The sequence below is a fragment of the Microtus oregoni genome, unplaced genomic scaffold (assembly GCF_018167655.1).
Source record: "Microtus oregoni isolate MIOR12 unplaced genomic scaffold, Mior012 000068F_ref0000429, whole genome shotgun sequence".
NCBI lineage: Eukaryota > Metazoa > Chordata > Mammalia > Rodentia > Cricetidae > Microtus > Microtus oregoni.
In genome coordinates this window covers 8748316-8765229 of record NW_024543975.1, presented here as the reverse complement: position 1 = coordinate 8765229, position 16914 = coordinate 8748316, and the positions used below count along the sequence as shown (strand labels likewise).

Here is a 16914-nt window from a genome sequence, read left to right as displayed (position 1 = left end):
TTTGGCATCCAACGCTTGCACTTGGCAACAGAGACTTTGCCCAGAATTTGTTGGTACCAAAGGCAGAGGTCATCTTTCCAATAGTGGCTGGTGAGGAATTGCTGGTAGGTAGGCTGTAATGGAGAGCTGGTTTCAGAGTATATGGATATACCCTTCTTTTCTTTTTTAAAAGAGAAAATTAATCATTTGATGTGAATTATTATCTCAAGGCTATGTCACCTTAACTTTGTTCTATAATGGTATTTCAGGGTTTGAAAAAACAGGAGTCAAAGAGATGGCTTAGTAGTTAAGAACACTGACTTCTCTTCTGGAGGACCCATGTTCAATTATCAGCACCCACATGGTGGCTCTAAAACACCAGTAACTCAAGTCCCAGAGCATCTGATGCCTTTTCTGACCTTCTCAGTCACCGGGCATGCAAAGATGTATAGACCTATATATAGTCAAAGCACCCATATACACAATCAAACAAAATTTTGTTGTTAATTCTTGAGAAATTTTACTTTTAATAGGGTATTCAGAATCAAACAAGGGAGGTAAGGGAGCATAGTGAGAAAATACTGGACCAAGCGAGACTGAAAACCAGCAGGGCAAACTCTAAATTCTGTAATTCCATGTCTAATATTAAAGGGTTTGTTAGATGGCTCTTGCCTTCCAGCTTTGCTGACTGCAACACACATAGCTCTCTTGGGCTGGTTCTACCTCCTGTTAGCAGTTGTCCTTGGCAGGTATCCCATGGCTTTGGCATCTCCAGTATCTTGGGATCTGTAAGGCAATCCAGGCTTCACCATTAGAGCTTCATGCAGTCTCCTCTCCAGGCCTCCATGCAGTGACTTTTTTTTTTTTTTTTTACTTTAAATTTTTTTTTTATTGCGAAAAGAAGAAAAAAAAACATAAACAAAAAACAAGTTTCCACCTCCTCCCAGCCTCCCATTTCCCTTCCCCTCCTCCCACCCTTCTCCCCCTCCTCCCACCCTTCTCCCCCTCCTCCCACCCTTCTCCCCCTCCCCCCACTCCTCTCCCCCTCCCTCTCCAGTCTTAAGAATAGAGAAAGATTCCACAAGCCAGTTCCTATATCCTTTTTGGCTCCAAATCCAGAACCATGTGGCAGAAGCTGCCAGGTTCTGTTGCTTGTTGGGGCTATAACCTGGGCACCTCCTTGAATTACATTTGCACATGATTTCTGTTGTTTAGGACTAGGAAATCATCAGGATGTTCCACAGTTTTGTAGAATCAGCTGGGTGAGGTCTTGTTTTGAGGTTACCACTCTCTTTATTCCATTCAGCACCAAGCTTTTCTTTAAACTTTTCATCTCCTTGAACATAAGCCTTGGCTCCATGTTACACTTCCTGGTGCCCCCTTTCCCTCAACTAAAGTTCTGTACTTGTCTTTGCCCTGTTTGTTTCTTTTCTCTGAAGATCTGCATAAGAACTAGTATGTCCTGAAATCTTCTCTGTAAAAGCCATTAATCCTAAACTCTTCAAGTTTCGCCTCAGGAAGATTTCTAGGACAGGGACAAAATCCAGCCACATTCTTTGCCAGAATATCCCCAAAATGGTCTCTAGGCCAGCTGATAATATTCTTCTTCTCTGAAACTGCTTAAGCTGGATCCCCACAGTCCACATTACCCCCAGCAGCACTGTCTTCCATGCTGCTACTCGGGTTAGCCCATAAATCCCCGCTTAGAAGCACGCAACTGCTTTTCTAGCCCAAAGTGTAAAAATCTTTCATCTTCCTCCAACAAAATAGCTTGCACAGGCCTGTCACAGCAATATGCCACGCCCTGGTGCCAACTTCTGTCTTAGTTACTGTTTAATTGCTGTGAAGAGACATCACGACCACTGGAACTCAAAAACAAAACAAAAGAAAGGCTTTAACTGGGGGCTTGTTTATAGTTTCAGAGGGTTGGTTCATTATCATCATGATAGGAAGCAGACAGGCATGGCGCCAGAGCAGTACCTGAGAGATTTACATCCTGATCTATAGGGAGCAGGCAGAAAGAGAAAAACTGGGTCTGGTGTGGGCTTTTGAAACATCAAAGCTCACCCCCAGTGACACAGTTCCCCCAACAAGGCCACACCTACTGTAACAAGGCTACATCTTCTGATCCTTCTCAAGTAGTTCCACTCCCTAGTGACTAAGCATCAAATATATGAAACTATGGAGGCCATCTTTTTTGAAACTATGACAACAGTGTTCCAGCTGGCCCCTCACCAAACTGTGAGCATCACAACAATGGCAGATTTTGATGTCATGCAAGTAACATCTCAAAAGAAATAACTATGGTGGCTCTGCTGTGCTAGACTTTTAGAGACCTATCTCAGGTCACAGATAAAATAATTCCTCCATCTCTGAGACAATTTCATCATAGTCTAGTGAAGGGTATGGCATAGGATTACCCAACTGGGGATGGTGGGATGGCTTGATATCTATTATATGACTGTTTTTAAATCCTTTACTATATCTATGTCTATATGTATTTCTGATTGACACATGTTTTTATACAATGTATCCCTGAAGCCTTGACTCTTCTTTGACTGTTGAAAACTTTTTTCTTTAAATTTTCTCTCTCTTCTCCTTATTACATTTCTTTTTTGTTTTGTTCAGTGAGGACCTCTTCCTTTGTTATTTTACTGTTTTGCTCAGGGTAGCAAAGCAGTAGCCAGTGTAGGTTTTAGAGTCAGAAGACTTAGGTTCAGATCCCAGCTGTTACCTATCAGCTACATTACCTTGAACACAATTAAATTAATAAATTATTTAATTTCTAGTGTCCTGAGTTACTATCTTCTATAAACTGGGGATAGAAACAGGACTGCCTTCTAGGGATTTTGGAAGATTTAAATGAAATGATTCATAAAATGCTCAGAAAAGAGCATCCAATACTCAGTGACTTTAAACCCTTTCTAATTTCAGTATTGCTAATTGTATTAGTTAATTGTCCCATTGCTTTGCATGACAAAATTCCTTGACAAAGTAACTTCAGGAAAGAGGGAAGGTTTGTTTTGGCTCAATCTGCAGGTCAAGGCTGTCATTGCAGGGAAGGTATGGATGGTGGTCGGAGTTTGAGGTGGCTGCTCACTCTGTTTCTTAGCCAGGAAGCAGAGAAACACGAGTACCTGTATTCAGTGTACTTTGTCCTTTTTATTCTGTCCAAGACCCCAGTTCACAGACAGCTCCTTGAGTTGAGGGTTGAGTCTTCCCGCTGCATTTAAGCCAACCTTGATAATGCCTCAGAGGTGTGCCTGGAAACTTGTCTCCTAGTGATCCTGGAGCCTTGAAGTTGACAGTCAATATTAGCCATCATGTTAATAGTAAAATATTTCTTTTTATCTTAAGCTATTGCCTCAGTGTAGATGACAGTCAGTCAAGTAGTCACCTCTGATTGTAATATTTCTTCCACACTTCAGTGTTTGGCTCATTTCTTTCATAATATCACAAATGAAATATGCAAGATCTAGATCTATAATTTCTGACCTGACTTATTCTATTTTGTTCCCCCACATTCTCTTGATGGTGTCACAATAGAATTTTCATAGTCCCTTAATTTTGAATTAATCTTAAGTTCTTTTATTTATTTATTTATTGAAAAAAAATTTCCGCCTCCTCCCAGCCTCCCATTTCCCTCCCCCTCCTCCCACTTCTCTCCCCCTCCCCCCACTCCTCTTCCCCTCCCTCTCCAGTCTGAAGAGCAGTCAGGGTTCCCTGCCCTGTGGAAAGTCCAAAGTCCTCCCCCCTCCATCCTGGTCTAGGAAGGTGAACATCCAAACTGGCTAGGCTCCCACAAAGCTAGAACATGAAGTAGGATCAAAACCCAGTGCCATTGTCCTTGGCTTCTCAGCAGCCCTCATTGTCCACCATATTCAGAGAGTCCAGTTTCATCCCATGCTTTTTCAGTTACAGTCCAGCTGGGCTTGGTGAGCTCCCAATAAATCAGCCCCACTGTCTCCGTGGGTGGGTGCACCCCTCGTGGTCCTGACTTCTTTGCTCATGTTCTCCCTCCTTCTGCTCCTCATTGGGACTTAAGTTCTTTTCTTATCCTAAGGAAAAGCCAGAACTACTGTGCGGCACATGAATGTATCACAGAGATATTGCATATTTTTTTTTTTAAAGACAGGTTTTCTCTATGTAGTTCTGGCTGTCCTGGAACTCATTCTGTAGACTCATTTGTAGGCTGGCATCCAATTCAGAGATCTGATTGCCTCTGCCTTCTGAGTGCTGGGATTAAAGGCATGCACCACCACCACCTAGCAAGAGGTATTGCTTATAATTATAAATAGTTAAACATGGACATTGAGGCTGGTCCAGCTTAAGACCCATACCAACAGTGGGAGTCCGCCCCTGGCACTGTCTGGAGGGCTAGAACTTAGAAACTGGACAGCCCAGAGTCCTAGGATAGACCCAAATATGTCTAGTGAAAAAATCAATGAAATCATTCCTATTGACATTCTGCTATTCTTTTTTTATACTATGCTATTCTTATAGATTGATGCCTAACTCAATTGTCATCAGAGAGGCTTCGCCTAGCAACTGTTGGGAATAGATGCAAAGACCCATCACCAAATATTAGGGGAGCTCAGGGAATCCTGTGGAAATGGGGGAGGAAGGATTGTGGGAGCCAGGGAGGACACCAAGAGAAAACCCACAGAATCAACTGACCCAGGCTCACAGGAGTTCACAGAGACTGAACTGACAACCAGGGAGCCTGCGTAGGACTGACCTAGGCCCTCTGCACATACGTTACAGTGTGTAGCTTGGTCTTCATGTGGGATTCTTAACAGTGGGAGCAAGGGCTGTCTCTGACTCTGTTGCCTGCTTTTGGGACCCCTTTCTCCTCCTGATCTGCCTTCTCCAGCCTTAATAGGAGAGGGGGTGCCTAGTCTTATTGCATCTTGATATGCCATGTTTGGTTGATATCCTGCAGAAGACATGCCCTTTTCTGAAGAGAAAGGAGGAGCTGGTAGGGAGAGAAGGAAGGTTGGGGAGAAGGACTGGAGGGAGGGGAATCTGTTATTGGGTTAGAAAAAAAATTAATAATAAAAGAAGAATGGACAATGATTAAGTAAACTATCTTACATTTCAATAGTGGAGTTCTCTATTATGTAGAATAATATTCAATAACAACAAAACTACTGGCAAACCATAGTATTTATTTTGAGTTCTATTTTGAGTTTTAGAAGTACATGGATACATAAGAAATGAACAGATAGCTTCTAAACATTTTGTTTAGTTACTCTGCTGTGTAGAACTAAAGGGATGAGTTTCATATTTTGCTCTTTTTCTCATACTCTTTTAAAAATATACATATGTTGCTTTCATATGAGGAAAAATATTCCAAATTTAAGGGAAAATGAGGCAAATAATGTCTCATAATCTTGAGGAAATTGTGCTTCCTTGGACTTTTAAACAATGGTAAGATATAGTGCTGGGTATATAGTAGACAATATTCATCAGATGTTGAAGGAGTATTATCTGTATTTAAGAGTAGTTATGGGCCGGGTGGTGGTGGTGCACGCCTTTAATCCCAGCACTCGGGAGGCAGAGGCAGGCGGATCTCTGTGAGTTCGAGGCCAGCCTGGTCTACAAGAGCTAGTTCCAGGACAGGAACCAAAATCTACGGAGAAACCCTGTCTCGAAAATCCAAAAAAAAAAAAAAAAGAGTAGTTATGGCTATAAGAAACTTCTACTTACATAGTGCTTTAAGAAGTATTCTTTATTGAGGAGGAGGGGGGAACAAAAGATTTTTAGTAAACACAAAAGAAACAATCTGACGACAGTGGCTGTTTTTAATAATTCATAACTTACCATTTCAGAGAATAATGTGGCCAGAAGGGGAGCATGTGGAACTGATTTGTCAGAAAATATATTTACCACTAAAAAATTGACCCATAAAAAGGAATCACATGATCATCATTTTAGAAATAGAGCTGTCGTTCCTCATACTTCATCAGAATGCTCGGAAGATGACCAGGTACTTCTGTTTTATGTTCATAGAAACAACTTGAAGAAGAGGGTGTTTTTCCTAGGAGAAGAAGCCATTGTGACAGCACTTTGTTGAGAATTAAGTCATTACATGCCAGTGTTTGATAATCCTCAGTTTTTGGTAAAAACTTCTTAAGGATCTGCCATGCATAATGCTTTATAAAATTATATATTTTGTTTTTAATAAGAGAGTTCCCTTTTCTACTTCTTTTTTTTCTTTCTTTTTCCTGTCCTAAACTTATCATATTTAGAGTTAAAGTAGAAGCCATTATCTTGCTTTTTCTCAGATTTGGCTTGTAGGTATTAGATGGTGTTTTCTAATCATCAAAATGTCATCAACAGTATTCATCTCTTTGGCTATCATGATTAATTATCAAGGAATGATAATTCATAGTGTTATCTTTATAAGCCGCTGAGTTTTGATTAATTTTTTGTTTTTGTTTTTTGAGACAAGGTTTCTCTGTGGCTTTGGAGCCTGTCCTGCAACTAACTCTTGTAGACCAGGCTGGCCTCGAACTCAGAGATCCGCCTGCCTCTGCCTCCCAAGTGCTGGGATTAAAGGCGTGCGCCACCACCGCCTGGCCTTTGATTAATTTTTTAAGTCATTTGAATTTCTTTTTTCTGTTTGCAAGTGTTTTCTGTGTGATATTATGGACAGACTTATACTTGATTTTGGTTTTATAAGGGTCAGAAGTCTCTGTGATAGAAATATAGAACAGAGGTCTATAATTCATTTTCTTAGAGCTTGCCTCTAGTGATGCTAGATGAGATATGAGTCGCCTTCCATAAATGATTCACGTTCTACTGGTGATGATTAAGATCATACTAAATATAGGGAGGCCTAGAATTTTTATATTTCCCTGTCCTCTTGTAGCTTGACAACATTATAGAAGCAGTCTCTATTTGTGTATCAGAGGTTCACTGTGGGGAGGACTTCGGAGGTGGAGCAGCTGTCTATTTTGTACACAAGCTGGATTTAAGCTTGTGCTCACCTGCTAGATATTGGAGGAGCCTAGGGTACCAGAATTACACTTAGACTTGCTGAAACCTATTCCTGCACCATTGCTGTAGCTTAGAGAATCTTTCAGGTAATGCTAGGAATAGAAACTGTTATTTCCTGACTGTGTTCTTACTGTGCTTTCAGATAGTGATTGATGAAGGCCAGCAAGTTGGCAGCTCCCTTCAAGGTGACATGACCCAGGCTGGAAAGGTCAAGGTAAAGCCAGACCCAGTTATCTGCCTTGGGACGACTGCACATAAACAAATGAACTGTATTAGCAACTTGTCTGTTACTGTGATGAATCCCCATGACCAAGGCAACTTTGAAAGAAAGAGTGTAGAGATAAAAGTCTGTCATGGCGGGAGGCACAATAACAAGCAGCAGGCAGCAGGAAGCCAAGAAATCACATCTTCAGCCACAAGCTGGAAGCAGAGAGTGAACTAGAAAGCAAGGCTTTTCAGTCACAAAGCCCACCTCCAGTGACAGACTTCTTCCAGCAAGGCTTTGCCTCCTAAACCTAGCAAGCAGCATCAACAACTGACATCAAGTATTCGATTACTAGAGTCTATGGGAGACAGCTCTTATTCAAACTTCTGTACAAACCAATAGACAAACGTTAGACTCTTGCTTTTCTTTGAACAAAACTGGAGATTCACCAGATTTTAGTCTTGAAAGGCTCTCTGTCTCTCTGTCTCTCTCTCTGTCTCTCTCTCTCTCTCTCTCTCTTTTAAATTGGTGTTGGAACATCTTAAACTGTTTGTGCTTGACTGGGTTTTGGATCTTTTTTCCCCAAGGTTTAACACATGGGAAGGGAATTTTAGCATACTCATTAAGAAGAAAGATGCTATAATGTAACTGATTCTCAAATATGAATATTGAAGCTGTCACATGGAAAGTGAATTTTGCTTTTGCATTTGCCCGCTGAGTAATAGTTGTTGTTACCAGGTTAGAGGCATGGAAGCTACCGTTTTCGCTTTCTGTGGGGTGGGCATGGTCCATAATCAGTTCAGGACCGAAAGACACAGCTTGCCTTGAATGCAGTTAAGGAATCTCAGTTTGTAACTTTAAGGTATTTTTTTATGTCTATCTTTAGGTTATGAGCATAAAACGGATAGCAACCTTGTGACTTTTTTCTATGCCATGTGCTAACATTTTCTTATTTACACGCTTTGATAGTCCCCTGAAATGCTTCATTGTCACTGTGCGGTGGGAAACGCTGTTTCATGTGGAATAGTTCTTCATTGAAATGCAGCTATTGGTCCTGGGAAGGTCATATGCTGGGCTTTTTACCTTTGAAGTAATTCTCAGTTTTTATTTGCCTGAAAGAGAGAACACTTGATATTTTGTCCTGCTCACCTCTCCTGTGATTTCCCTGGCAGCAAGATTTTGTTTTGAATGGACTTTTCCTTCCCGCTCTCTTTAGCTTCCTCTATCTGGTCTCCAGAGTGCTGTCAGAGAGCATGCTGTGCGGAAGGACGGTGGCCCACCACCTCCATCACTGGTTTCTTCACAAGCAGTAACACACAAACCCCGGGCCTGCTGTTTCCTCTGATAGTGGTATTAAAAATTTTGGGAAGAAAATTTAAAACAGAGTCACTCACGAGAAACCCCAGCCTGTTTTCTCTTTCTCTGTAGAGAGCAGGCTGTTGCGTTTTAAAACCTTGGGCTTCCAAATGTTGTGCTCCTACAGATGGGAAAGCAGATGCATACAAGGGCTTTTAACTGGGCCTGGAGAGGCCACAGGAAAGCAGGTCTAGGATGCAGCTGTGTGCATGGGTCCCTGACTACATCGCCTTTCTTCGTGTCTAATATGCAAGATAATCTCAATCTTCTTGCAGGTAGACAACTTCCTGGACTTAGAAGATTTGGACATGGAGGAAGAGAGTGAGCCCCAGATGAACACGGGTATGTGCTCTCTCTCTTTTTCATACTGTGTAACCGTGTTTTGGAAACTTCAAGTGATTTATGTTGCTTTGTTATTTTTGGCAGTCCTTACCTTATCTCCCTTGATGTAAGAAAAACTGAAGTTGTGAAATTTCTTTTTGAAAAGGAAAAACTTTTACTCAGTTTTTAAAGCCCTTATTTATTTATTTATTTAATTTTTTTTTAAAGCCCTTTCAATCTTATAAAACCTTTGGTCTAAGTGAAATAGAGCTGTCCCTTTCCTTTCCCTCAAATTTGGAATAAATTAAACTGTTAAATAATCGTGCCACAAGAACATGTGCTCCACTATGTTCATAGCAGCATTTTTTGTCATAGCCAGCATCTGGAAACAACCTAGATGCCCCTTGACTGAAGAATGGATAAGGAAAATGTGGTGCATTTACATAATGGAGTACTGCATAGCAGGAAAAAAATAATGACATCTTGAGATTTGGAGGCAAATGGATGGATCTAGAAAACATCATATTGAGTGATGTAACCCAGACCCACAAGACAAATATCATATGTATTCACTCATAAGTGTCTTTTAGATATAAAGCCAAGAAAACCAGCCTACAAATCACAATCCCAGGGAACCTAGACAACAAAGAGGACCTCAAGAGAGACATACATGGATCTAATCTACATGGGAAGTAGAAAAAGACAAGAGAAAGTGGGAAGTACACTTGAACGCACTGGCACAGGAGACTACTTCCTAAATATAGCCCCAGCAGCACAGACACTGAGAGAAACAATTAATCAATAGGACCTCCTGAAACTGAGAAGCTTCTGTAAAGCAAAGGACACGGTCAACAAAACAAAATGACAGCCTACAGAATGGGTAAAGATCTTCACTAACCTCACATCAGACAGAGGTCTGATCTCCAAATTATACAAAGAACTCAAGAAATTGGTCATCAAAAGAACACATAATCCAATAAAAAAAAATGGAGTACAGACCTAAACAGAGAACTCTCAACAGAGGGATCTAAATGGCTGAAAGACACTTGAGGCAATGCTCAGCATCCTTAGTCCTCAGAGAAATACACTGCATTTTTAGCCATTCCACTATTGTTTGAGCTTGACACTGTGAGACTACTGGTTCTTGTCTGTACAAAACATTTACAAGGTAAAATCAGTGTTATCGGTGGGCAGGAGAGTGCCTGTATTGGGCATTATTGTGGTACAGTTTCTCACTTCCTTCTTGCAGTGAGAAGGTCTGTACTTGTCACCGGTCGTGTGGCTTGGTGTTCTTTTGCTCTTCCCAATAGAAACTGCATATCTGAAGAGAATCTCTGTGAGTGGTGGTATTTAGCAGATTTTTATATCCTTTAGCATTTGATAGCAGTGATCTGCAGTCACAGACAGGAGGGAGCAGCAGCATGTAGCACCCTCTAGAATTGTAACTCTCCTGCTGGCTCTGATGAGTGGGTCCCTTTGCTCCACTTGTTGGTTCAGCTATTCTTGTATAGGCCTAGGGTACCAGGACTCTTAGGCAGGGCCAGTTTTGTATCTCCAGGGCTGAGGGTATCCGAGAGCCTTGGCCCTCCAGACTTCAAAGCTCTCTCGGGCTCTTCCAGTGAGACTGACAGTGTTTTGCTGGAGAGTGAATGTATTTCAGGAGCTGCTCGTTGTGTGGCTATTGTGGATTTTTCTCAAGCTGTCTGTAGAGGGTTGAGACAGCCCGTATAATCATCAGTGCAGTTCACCTGACTGTGTTCAAATCAGGTGGTGAATGCTGCCAGTGTAACATGGGATAACAGCTGTTAATTAGGGAGTCACATTGTCCCAGCCCCAACATCTTTCTTTATAGGAAGATGATCAGGATTGCTTACAACAAGAACCTAGAAAGTGTATCACTAATGCTAATAGTTATTTTGTTTAATAGTGCTGAACACCAGGCAAGTATATCAGGGAGAGATGATAAGCTAATAAAACAATGTGGCTAGTAAATTTAATATTTTTTTACATTGACCTTTACTAATTTTTGTTCCATTTTTTTAAAAAACATTTTCCAAGTATGCTATTCAGTCACCTGGTTTATTACTTTCTTTTAAAAAATGAATAAAAAGATCTCAGTAGTATTATGTTTCCAGAAACTAGATAGCAGGAGGTCTTCCATTTGTGTATAAACAGTTACTGAGGCTGAACCAAGTCTCAGTGGACTTGAATGAAGTAGTTAAGACTGTCTCTTGTGTGAAATGATGTGTGAATTGATGGCTGGCAGTCAGTTCAGTCTGCAGTGATCTATTCTAATTACCAAAAGCCACCAAGGTTTCCCAATTTTCATAATGTACAATCTGGGTCACTTGAAAGGAAGAAAGAAATTAAATACTTTGTGCCAAGGTGAATTTCAGTGTGTGGCCTAATTTGTATTGCACTTCAGGAATGTAAGCAGAAGGCAAATATTTATATCAGATGGGAGATGTGACATTTTTAAATAGGCAAGTTGCTTTTATAATTTTGGCAGCTGGGAGGTTTACTGATTAGATTCTGTTGTTACTGTTTAAGCAACAGATTTGCCTGGGGCAACAGGGAAACACGTTTTTGTATTGCTTTTTCTATCACTGATTTTATTTGTTCACTGTATTCACCTTTATAAATATTCTTCAAGATTCAAGAGCACCGTGCTTTTCCAGTGTGTGCCTTGTTATTTTGGCAACCAAGGAGTAGAGTTTAGAGTCCAGTTTTTGGCAGAATGAACACCATGTACTGATATGTGTAGCCCAGGTATTATAAGGCTTGGTACCCTCTGTTCTTTTGATATCATGTTAGTGTCGTGGTGTTCAAATCCACTGGAGAAATCAGAGACTTAGACTCAATTCAAATTTAGAGTAAATGAATTTATTCTTTTTAAAAAACTTTTTATTGATTCTTTGTGGATGTCACATTGCACATTCCTATCCCATTCATCTTCCTGTCCCTTTGTATCTGCCCTCTGCCCTTGCAGACCCTCCCCAGTAAAATAAAATTTAAAAGAAAAAATCTCACTGTGGAAGCTGTGATGTTGCAGAGTGAGCCGCACAGTGTACCCTTTAGTCCTTACGCCTTTACTTGCAAGGGTTCGTTGGCTTCTGCTATGCTACCAGTACTAGGCCCTCGCTTTTCTCGGATATCCTGTTGCTGCCCTGTGCCACTGAGATCCTGCAGCTTTGCATCTGCAGGATCAGCCCCTTCATGTGCTCCAACAGTTCATAGATGAGGTGGATGTTGGGTTGGGCCAACCGTTAGCCCTGGTTCTGGCCTTGGGTGGTAACTGGGTTGGTTAGCCTTCCAGTTCTCTTTCATCCTCACCACCAGGGTTAACTCTCCAGCATTGCCCTGCTAGCTCACCTAATGCAGCAGGCAGCAAGGGGTGGGGCCTGTTCTGCTCTCATGCCATCTGGGTGCTCACTCACACCCATGCCACCAGGATCAGCTGAGTTGCCCAGGTGAGGTTCAGGATCCACTCTTCCTAGTGCTGCTGCTGGTGAGGGCCAGGGACAGCTCTCCTGCCCTCATGGTCCCGAGGCCAGTTCTCCTGCCTTCTATAAGTGGCCAGTGTTGACAGAAGTTTTCTGTCTCACCCAGTCCCACAGCCATTCAGTCCCAAAGAAACACACAGAGGCTTATATCAATTATAAACTGGTTGGCCTGTTAGCTCAGATTTCTTATTAACTAACTCTTATATCTTAGTCCATAATTCTTGTCTGTGTTAGCCACATGGCTTGGTACTTTTATCAGTGAGGAATTCTCATCTTGCTTCCTCTGTGTCTGGGTGATGACTGCAGACTGACCCTTTTCTCTTCCCAGAATTCTCCTATTCTGGTCGCCCTGTCTATACTTCCTGCCTGGCTACTAGCCAATCATCATTTTATCAAACTAATACAAGTGACAAATCTTTACAGGGTAAAGACCATTGTCCCATAGTAGGTAAGGGGTGGTGGGGGTCATCTTTCCCCTGCTCATGCCACTACATGGCAGATGGGAGGGTGGGGCCATCTACCCCACTGTCATTCCCTCAGGGCCAGCTTACCTGTGCCTGTCAACAGGGTCAGCTGTAATGTGCTGCTCAGACAAGATGCAGAGCCTGCTCTCCTATGTGCTGCAGTTGATGAGGGGCAGAGCTAGCTCTCCTACTCTTGTGACCCTGGGGCCTGCTCTCTTGCCTGCCACAGGTGACAAGGGATGGGGGTAGGATGGGGAGGGCATCTTTCCCTCACCGGTGTACTACATGGTGGATGAGTGGGGGCAGGGTGAGATCTCCTGCACCCATACCCATAGGACAGCTCATCCGTGCCCCTGGCAACAGGGTCAGCTCTACTGTGCTACCTGGACAAGGTGCAGGGCCTGCTCTCCCCAGTGCTGTAGCCAGTGAGGGGCAGGATCAGCTCTCCCACTCTCGTGGCCCCATGGCCAGCTTTCCTGCCTGCAGTAGGTGGCGAGGAGTAGTAGTAGCAGCAGTAGGAGCCAAGGCTCCTGGGGGTGAGGGTGCCATCACTCCCTCACCCACACTGCAGTGTCTCAGATTGTGGGGCTAGCTCTCCCACTTCCATGCCTTCACGCCTGTTCACCCACACCCCTGCCAATGGGGTCATCTCTACTGTGATATCCAGGCAAGGTGCAGGGCCTGCTGGTCTGAGTGCTGCAACTGGTGAGGGGCAGGACCCGTCTTCTAGTCTCAAGACCCTGGGGCCAGCTCTCCTGCCTAGCAGAACTGCTACCTTATACTATGCTAGAAGTGGTGGTTAGAGGGTGTGGGTAAGGGCAGATATCAGAAAGGGCAGATGCATTACAAACAGCAATAGAATTCACAGCTGGGCAAGAAAATTGTTTTTGCTCCCCTCAGTTGTCTTTTTCTTCTCTGTATATAGTGATAAAAGACTATTTCATCCTCCTTTCCATAGCAATGAGGTTTTACAGAAGCAAAGGCAGCTGTTACTACCTCACAGCCCATTATCCTATTCTATCTCACCTGCAGGCCACTAGGATCTTCCAGGCATTCCAGAGCAAAAGGCCAATGGCTCTTAAGGGATGCCTGGTTCCATATTAAGTTTCTTTAGTCATCACACGGGACCTATGTAAATTATTACTCAGGTCTGAGCATTCTAATGGCTGGAATAGAGCAGTTCATTTCTGGGCAGGAAAAAGCACAGTGCCATCAGTGAGGGCTGGCTGTCGCGTCCTTACAGTTAGCACCTTTACCTCTTTTGAATTTAAGATAGGATAGTTAACCTGGTGACTGCCCTGCCTCAGACGAGATGGCTCAAATTGCTGTACAACACAATTATAATTTGGGATAGCTGCAGTCATTGCATCGAGGTCAGCAGAGTAGGAATACTGTTCATTTTTCCTTTGCTCTCTCAGTTTCCATGCAGCTGGCTTGAGAGACTGGGCTTTGGAGGTGCAGTTCTTGTAATCACACATGCACAGACAGGTTTCCTACAGTGGGTGTATTTACACTGTGTTAGGTGAGAATGGGCACTGATTCCTGCTTAACATTTGCAGCCCTGTTTGATTTTTTTAGAAAATAAAAAAATGATTTATTTTTATTGAGCTTATAATTATTCCTTTTCCTTTTTCCAAACAGTCCCATACACCCTCCTTGCTGTCTTCCAAGTTCATGTCCTTCTTTTTATTCCATATATATGTATATATATGTATGCATATATATTTCTCAATATTTGTGTATAATTAAGTTATACATTAAGCAAACAACTTGCATGTCTATTTTAAGGGCTGACCATTGGTGTGCTCCACCCTGGAAAAGACTATCCTGCTCTCAGCGTTCTTGAATTGCTGTAGTTATTTGTGTGGGTAGGTCAAAGCCTCATGTTTTTTCCCCCATCCACTTTGACATGTCTGTTGTCCTTGTTCAGGTTAGGAAGTTATGTTGCTAAGACTTTATGGCTATAGCTTCTGACATTACCAGCAGACATCATCACACTTAAAATCTCTGGTCCTGCCGGGCGATGGTGGCGCACGCCTTTAATCCCAGCACTCGGGAGGCAGAGGCAGGCGGATCTCTGTGAGTTCGAGGCCAGCCTGGTCTACAAGACCTAGTTCCAGGACAGGAACCAAAAAGCTACAGAGAAACCGTGTCTCCAAAAAAATCAAAAAAGAAAAAAAAATCTCTGGTTTTCTGGCTCCTGCACTCTGTCTGTGTCCTCTACTGCACTGTTCCCTGAGCCTTAGGTGTGTGAGTGTTTCGTAGAAGTGAGGCGGGGCTCCACCACTCATAACTCCAATGGTTGTGGTTTTCTTTAATGGTCTCCATCTGTTGCAGAGCTTCCTTGTGAGGGGTGAGGACTGCATTTACCTGCCTAGACACTGGAGAAGGATGTGTAGGGTCTGGCAGGGTTGAGGGATTGGGTTCCTATTTGTTTTTTATTTCCAAGGACATTGGTGACTTAAAAATCATTAATCTGCAACATTAAGCAGGTTTAGGGAGCTCTCCTTTGCCCCCTCTCTGCTCCCTCCATCCACTCCTCCTCTGTTTCTATTCAGAAAAGGGTAGGCTTTCCAAGATATCAAACAAACATGGATTATCAAGTTGCAGTAAGACTAGGCACCTCCCCCATATTAAGGCTGGACAGGGTAGCCCAGTATGAGGAAAAGGGTCCCAAAAGCTGGACAAAGAGCCAGAGGCAGCCTCTGCTCCCGCTGTCAGGAGTCTCACATGAAGAGCAAGCGACACAGCTGTAGCATGTATGCAGAGGACCTAGGTCAGTCCCATGTGGGCTCCTTGGTTGTCAGTTGAGTCTGTGAGCCCCAGTGAGCCCAGGTGATGTGGGATTGCCCTCTGCATGTATGAATATGTTTTATTGCCATTGGTTAATAAAGAGACTGCTTTTTGCCAGTGGCTTAACAGAATATAGCCAAGCTGGGAAAGATATATAGAGAGAGTATGTGGAGTCAGAGAGATGCCATTTAGCCACTGCAGGAGACAGAGGCCAGACATCAGACAGAGCCTTACTGGTAGGCCACAACTATGTGGCAATACACAGATTAATAGAAATAGGTTAATTTAAGATAATAAGAAGCATGAGCGAATAGGCCAAGCAGTGTTGTAATAATATAGTTTCAGTGTGATTATTTTGGGTCTGGTCGGCCGGGAAATGGACAAGCAGCCTCTGACTGCACCCAGGTTTGTTGATTCTGTGAGTTTTCTTTTGGTGTCCTTTGTCCCTCCTACAATCCTTCCTCCTCCTCTTCAGCAGAATTCCCCAAGCTTTGCCTAATGGTTGGCTGTGGGTGGGTCTCTTCTGCATCTGTTCCCATCAGTTACTGGATGAAGCCTCTCCGATGAGACTAGGCACCAATCTATGAGAATAGCAGAATGTCAATAGGCATCATTACATTGACTTTTCATTTTTTTCCAGTCATATTTTGGTCAATTCTAGGTCTCTGGGCCATCTAGCTCTGGGTTCTGGTGTTCCAGGCAGTGTCCAGTGGGCTCACTCTCATGGTATGGGTCTCAGGCTGGACCAGTCATTGATGACCACTCCCACAATTTCTGCACGACCTTTATCCCAATACATCTTGTAGATGGGACACATTGTAGGTTGAAGGTTATGCGGCTGGGTTGGTGTCCCAGTCCCTCCACTAGAAATCTTTCCTGGTTACAGGAGATGACCAGTTCAGGCTATGAGTCCCCTCTTAGTAGGAGTCTTAGCTAGAGTCATTGTTATAGATTCTAGGGAGTTTCCATTGCACTAAGTTTCTACCTCACCCTTAAATGTCCCAGTCATCTCTCTTCCAGTACTCTCCTTGTCTACCCCAACCTGATCTTTCCTCTTCCTATCCCCATTCACCTCCAGGCCACCTACAAAATATATTCTGTTTACCTTTCCCAGGTATATCCAAGTGTCTTCACCTTGATCCCTTCTTATTTAGCTTCTCTGGGTCTTTAGGTTGTTGCATGGTTCTTCTTTAGGTAATGGCTAATATCTACTTATGAGTAAGTGCATATGATGTTTGTCTTTCTTGGTCTGGGTTACCTCACTCAGGATGATTTTTTCAGTTCCATCCAT

At 42.9% G+C, this 16914-nt stretch overlaps 1 protein-coding gene across 1 annotated transcript in view; it reads left to right on the top strand.

The window, feature by feature from the left end:
- The window catches only part of LOC121440561 (intraflagellar transport-associated protein-like), a 75629-nt gene that overhangs the window by 43101 nt on the left and 15614 nt on the right, over positions 1 to 16914 (top strand). Inside the window, exons 3-5 of the mRNA XM_041641305.1 lie at positions 5811 to 5968; positions 7124 to 7195; positions 8818 to 8884. Coding sequence (XP_041497239.1) covers positions 5811 to 5968; positions 7124 to 7195; positions 8818 to 8884 — 297 coding nt within the window. The remainder of the gene's footprint in view (positions 1 to 5810; positions 5969 to 7123; positions 7196 to 8817; positions 8885 to 16914) is intronic.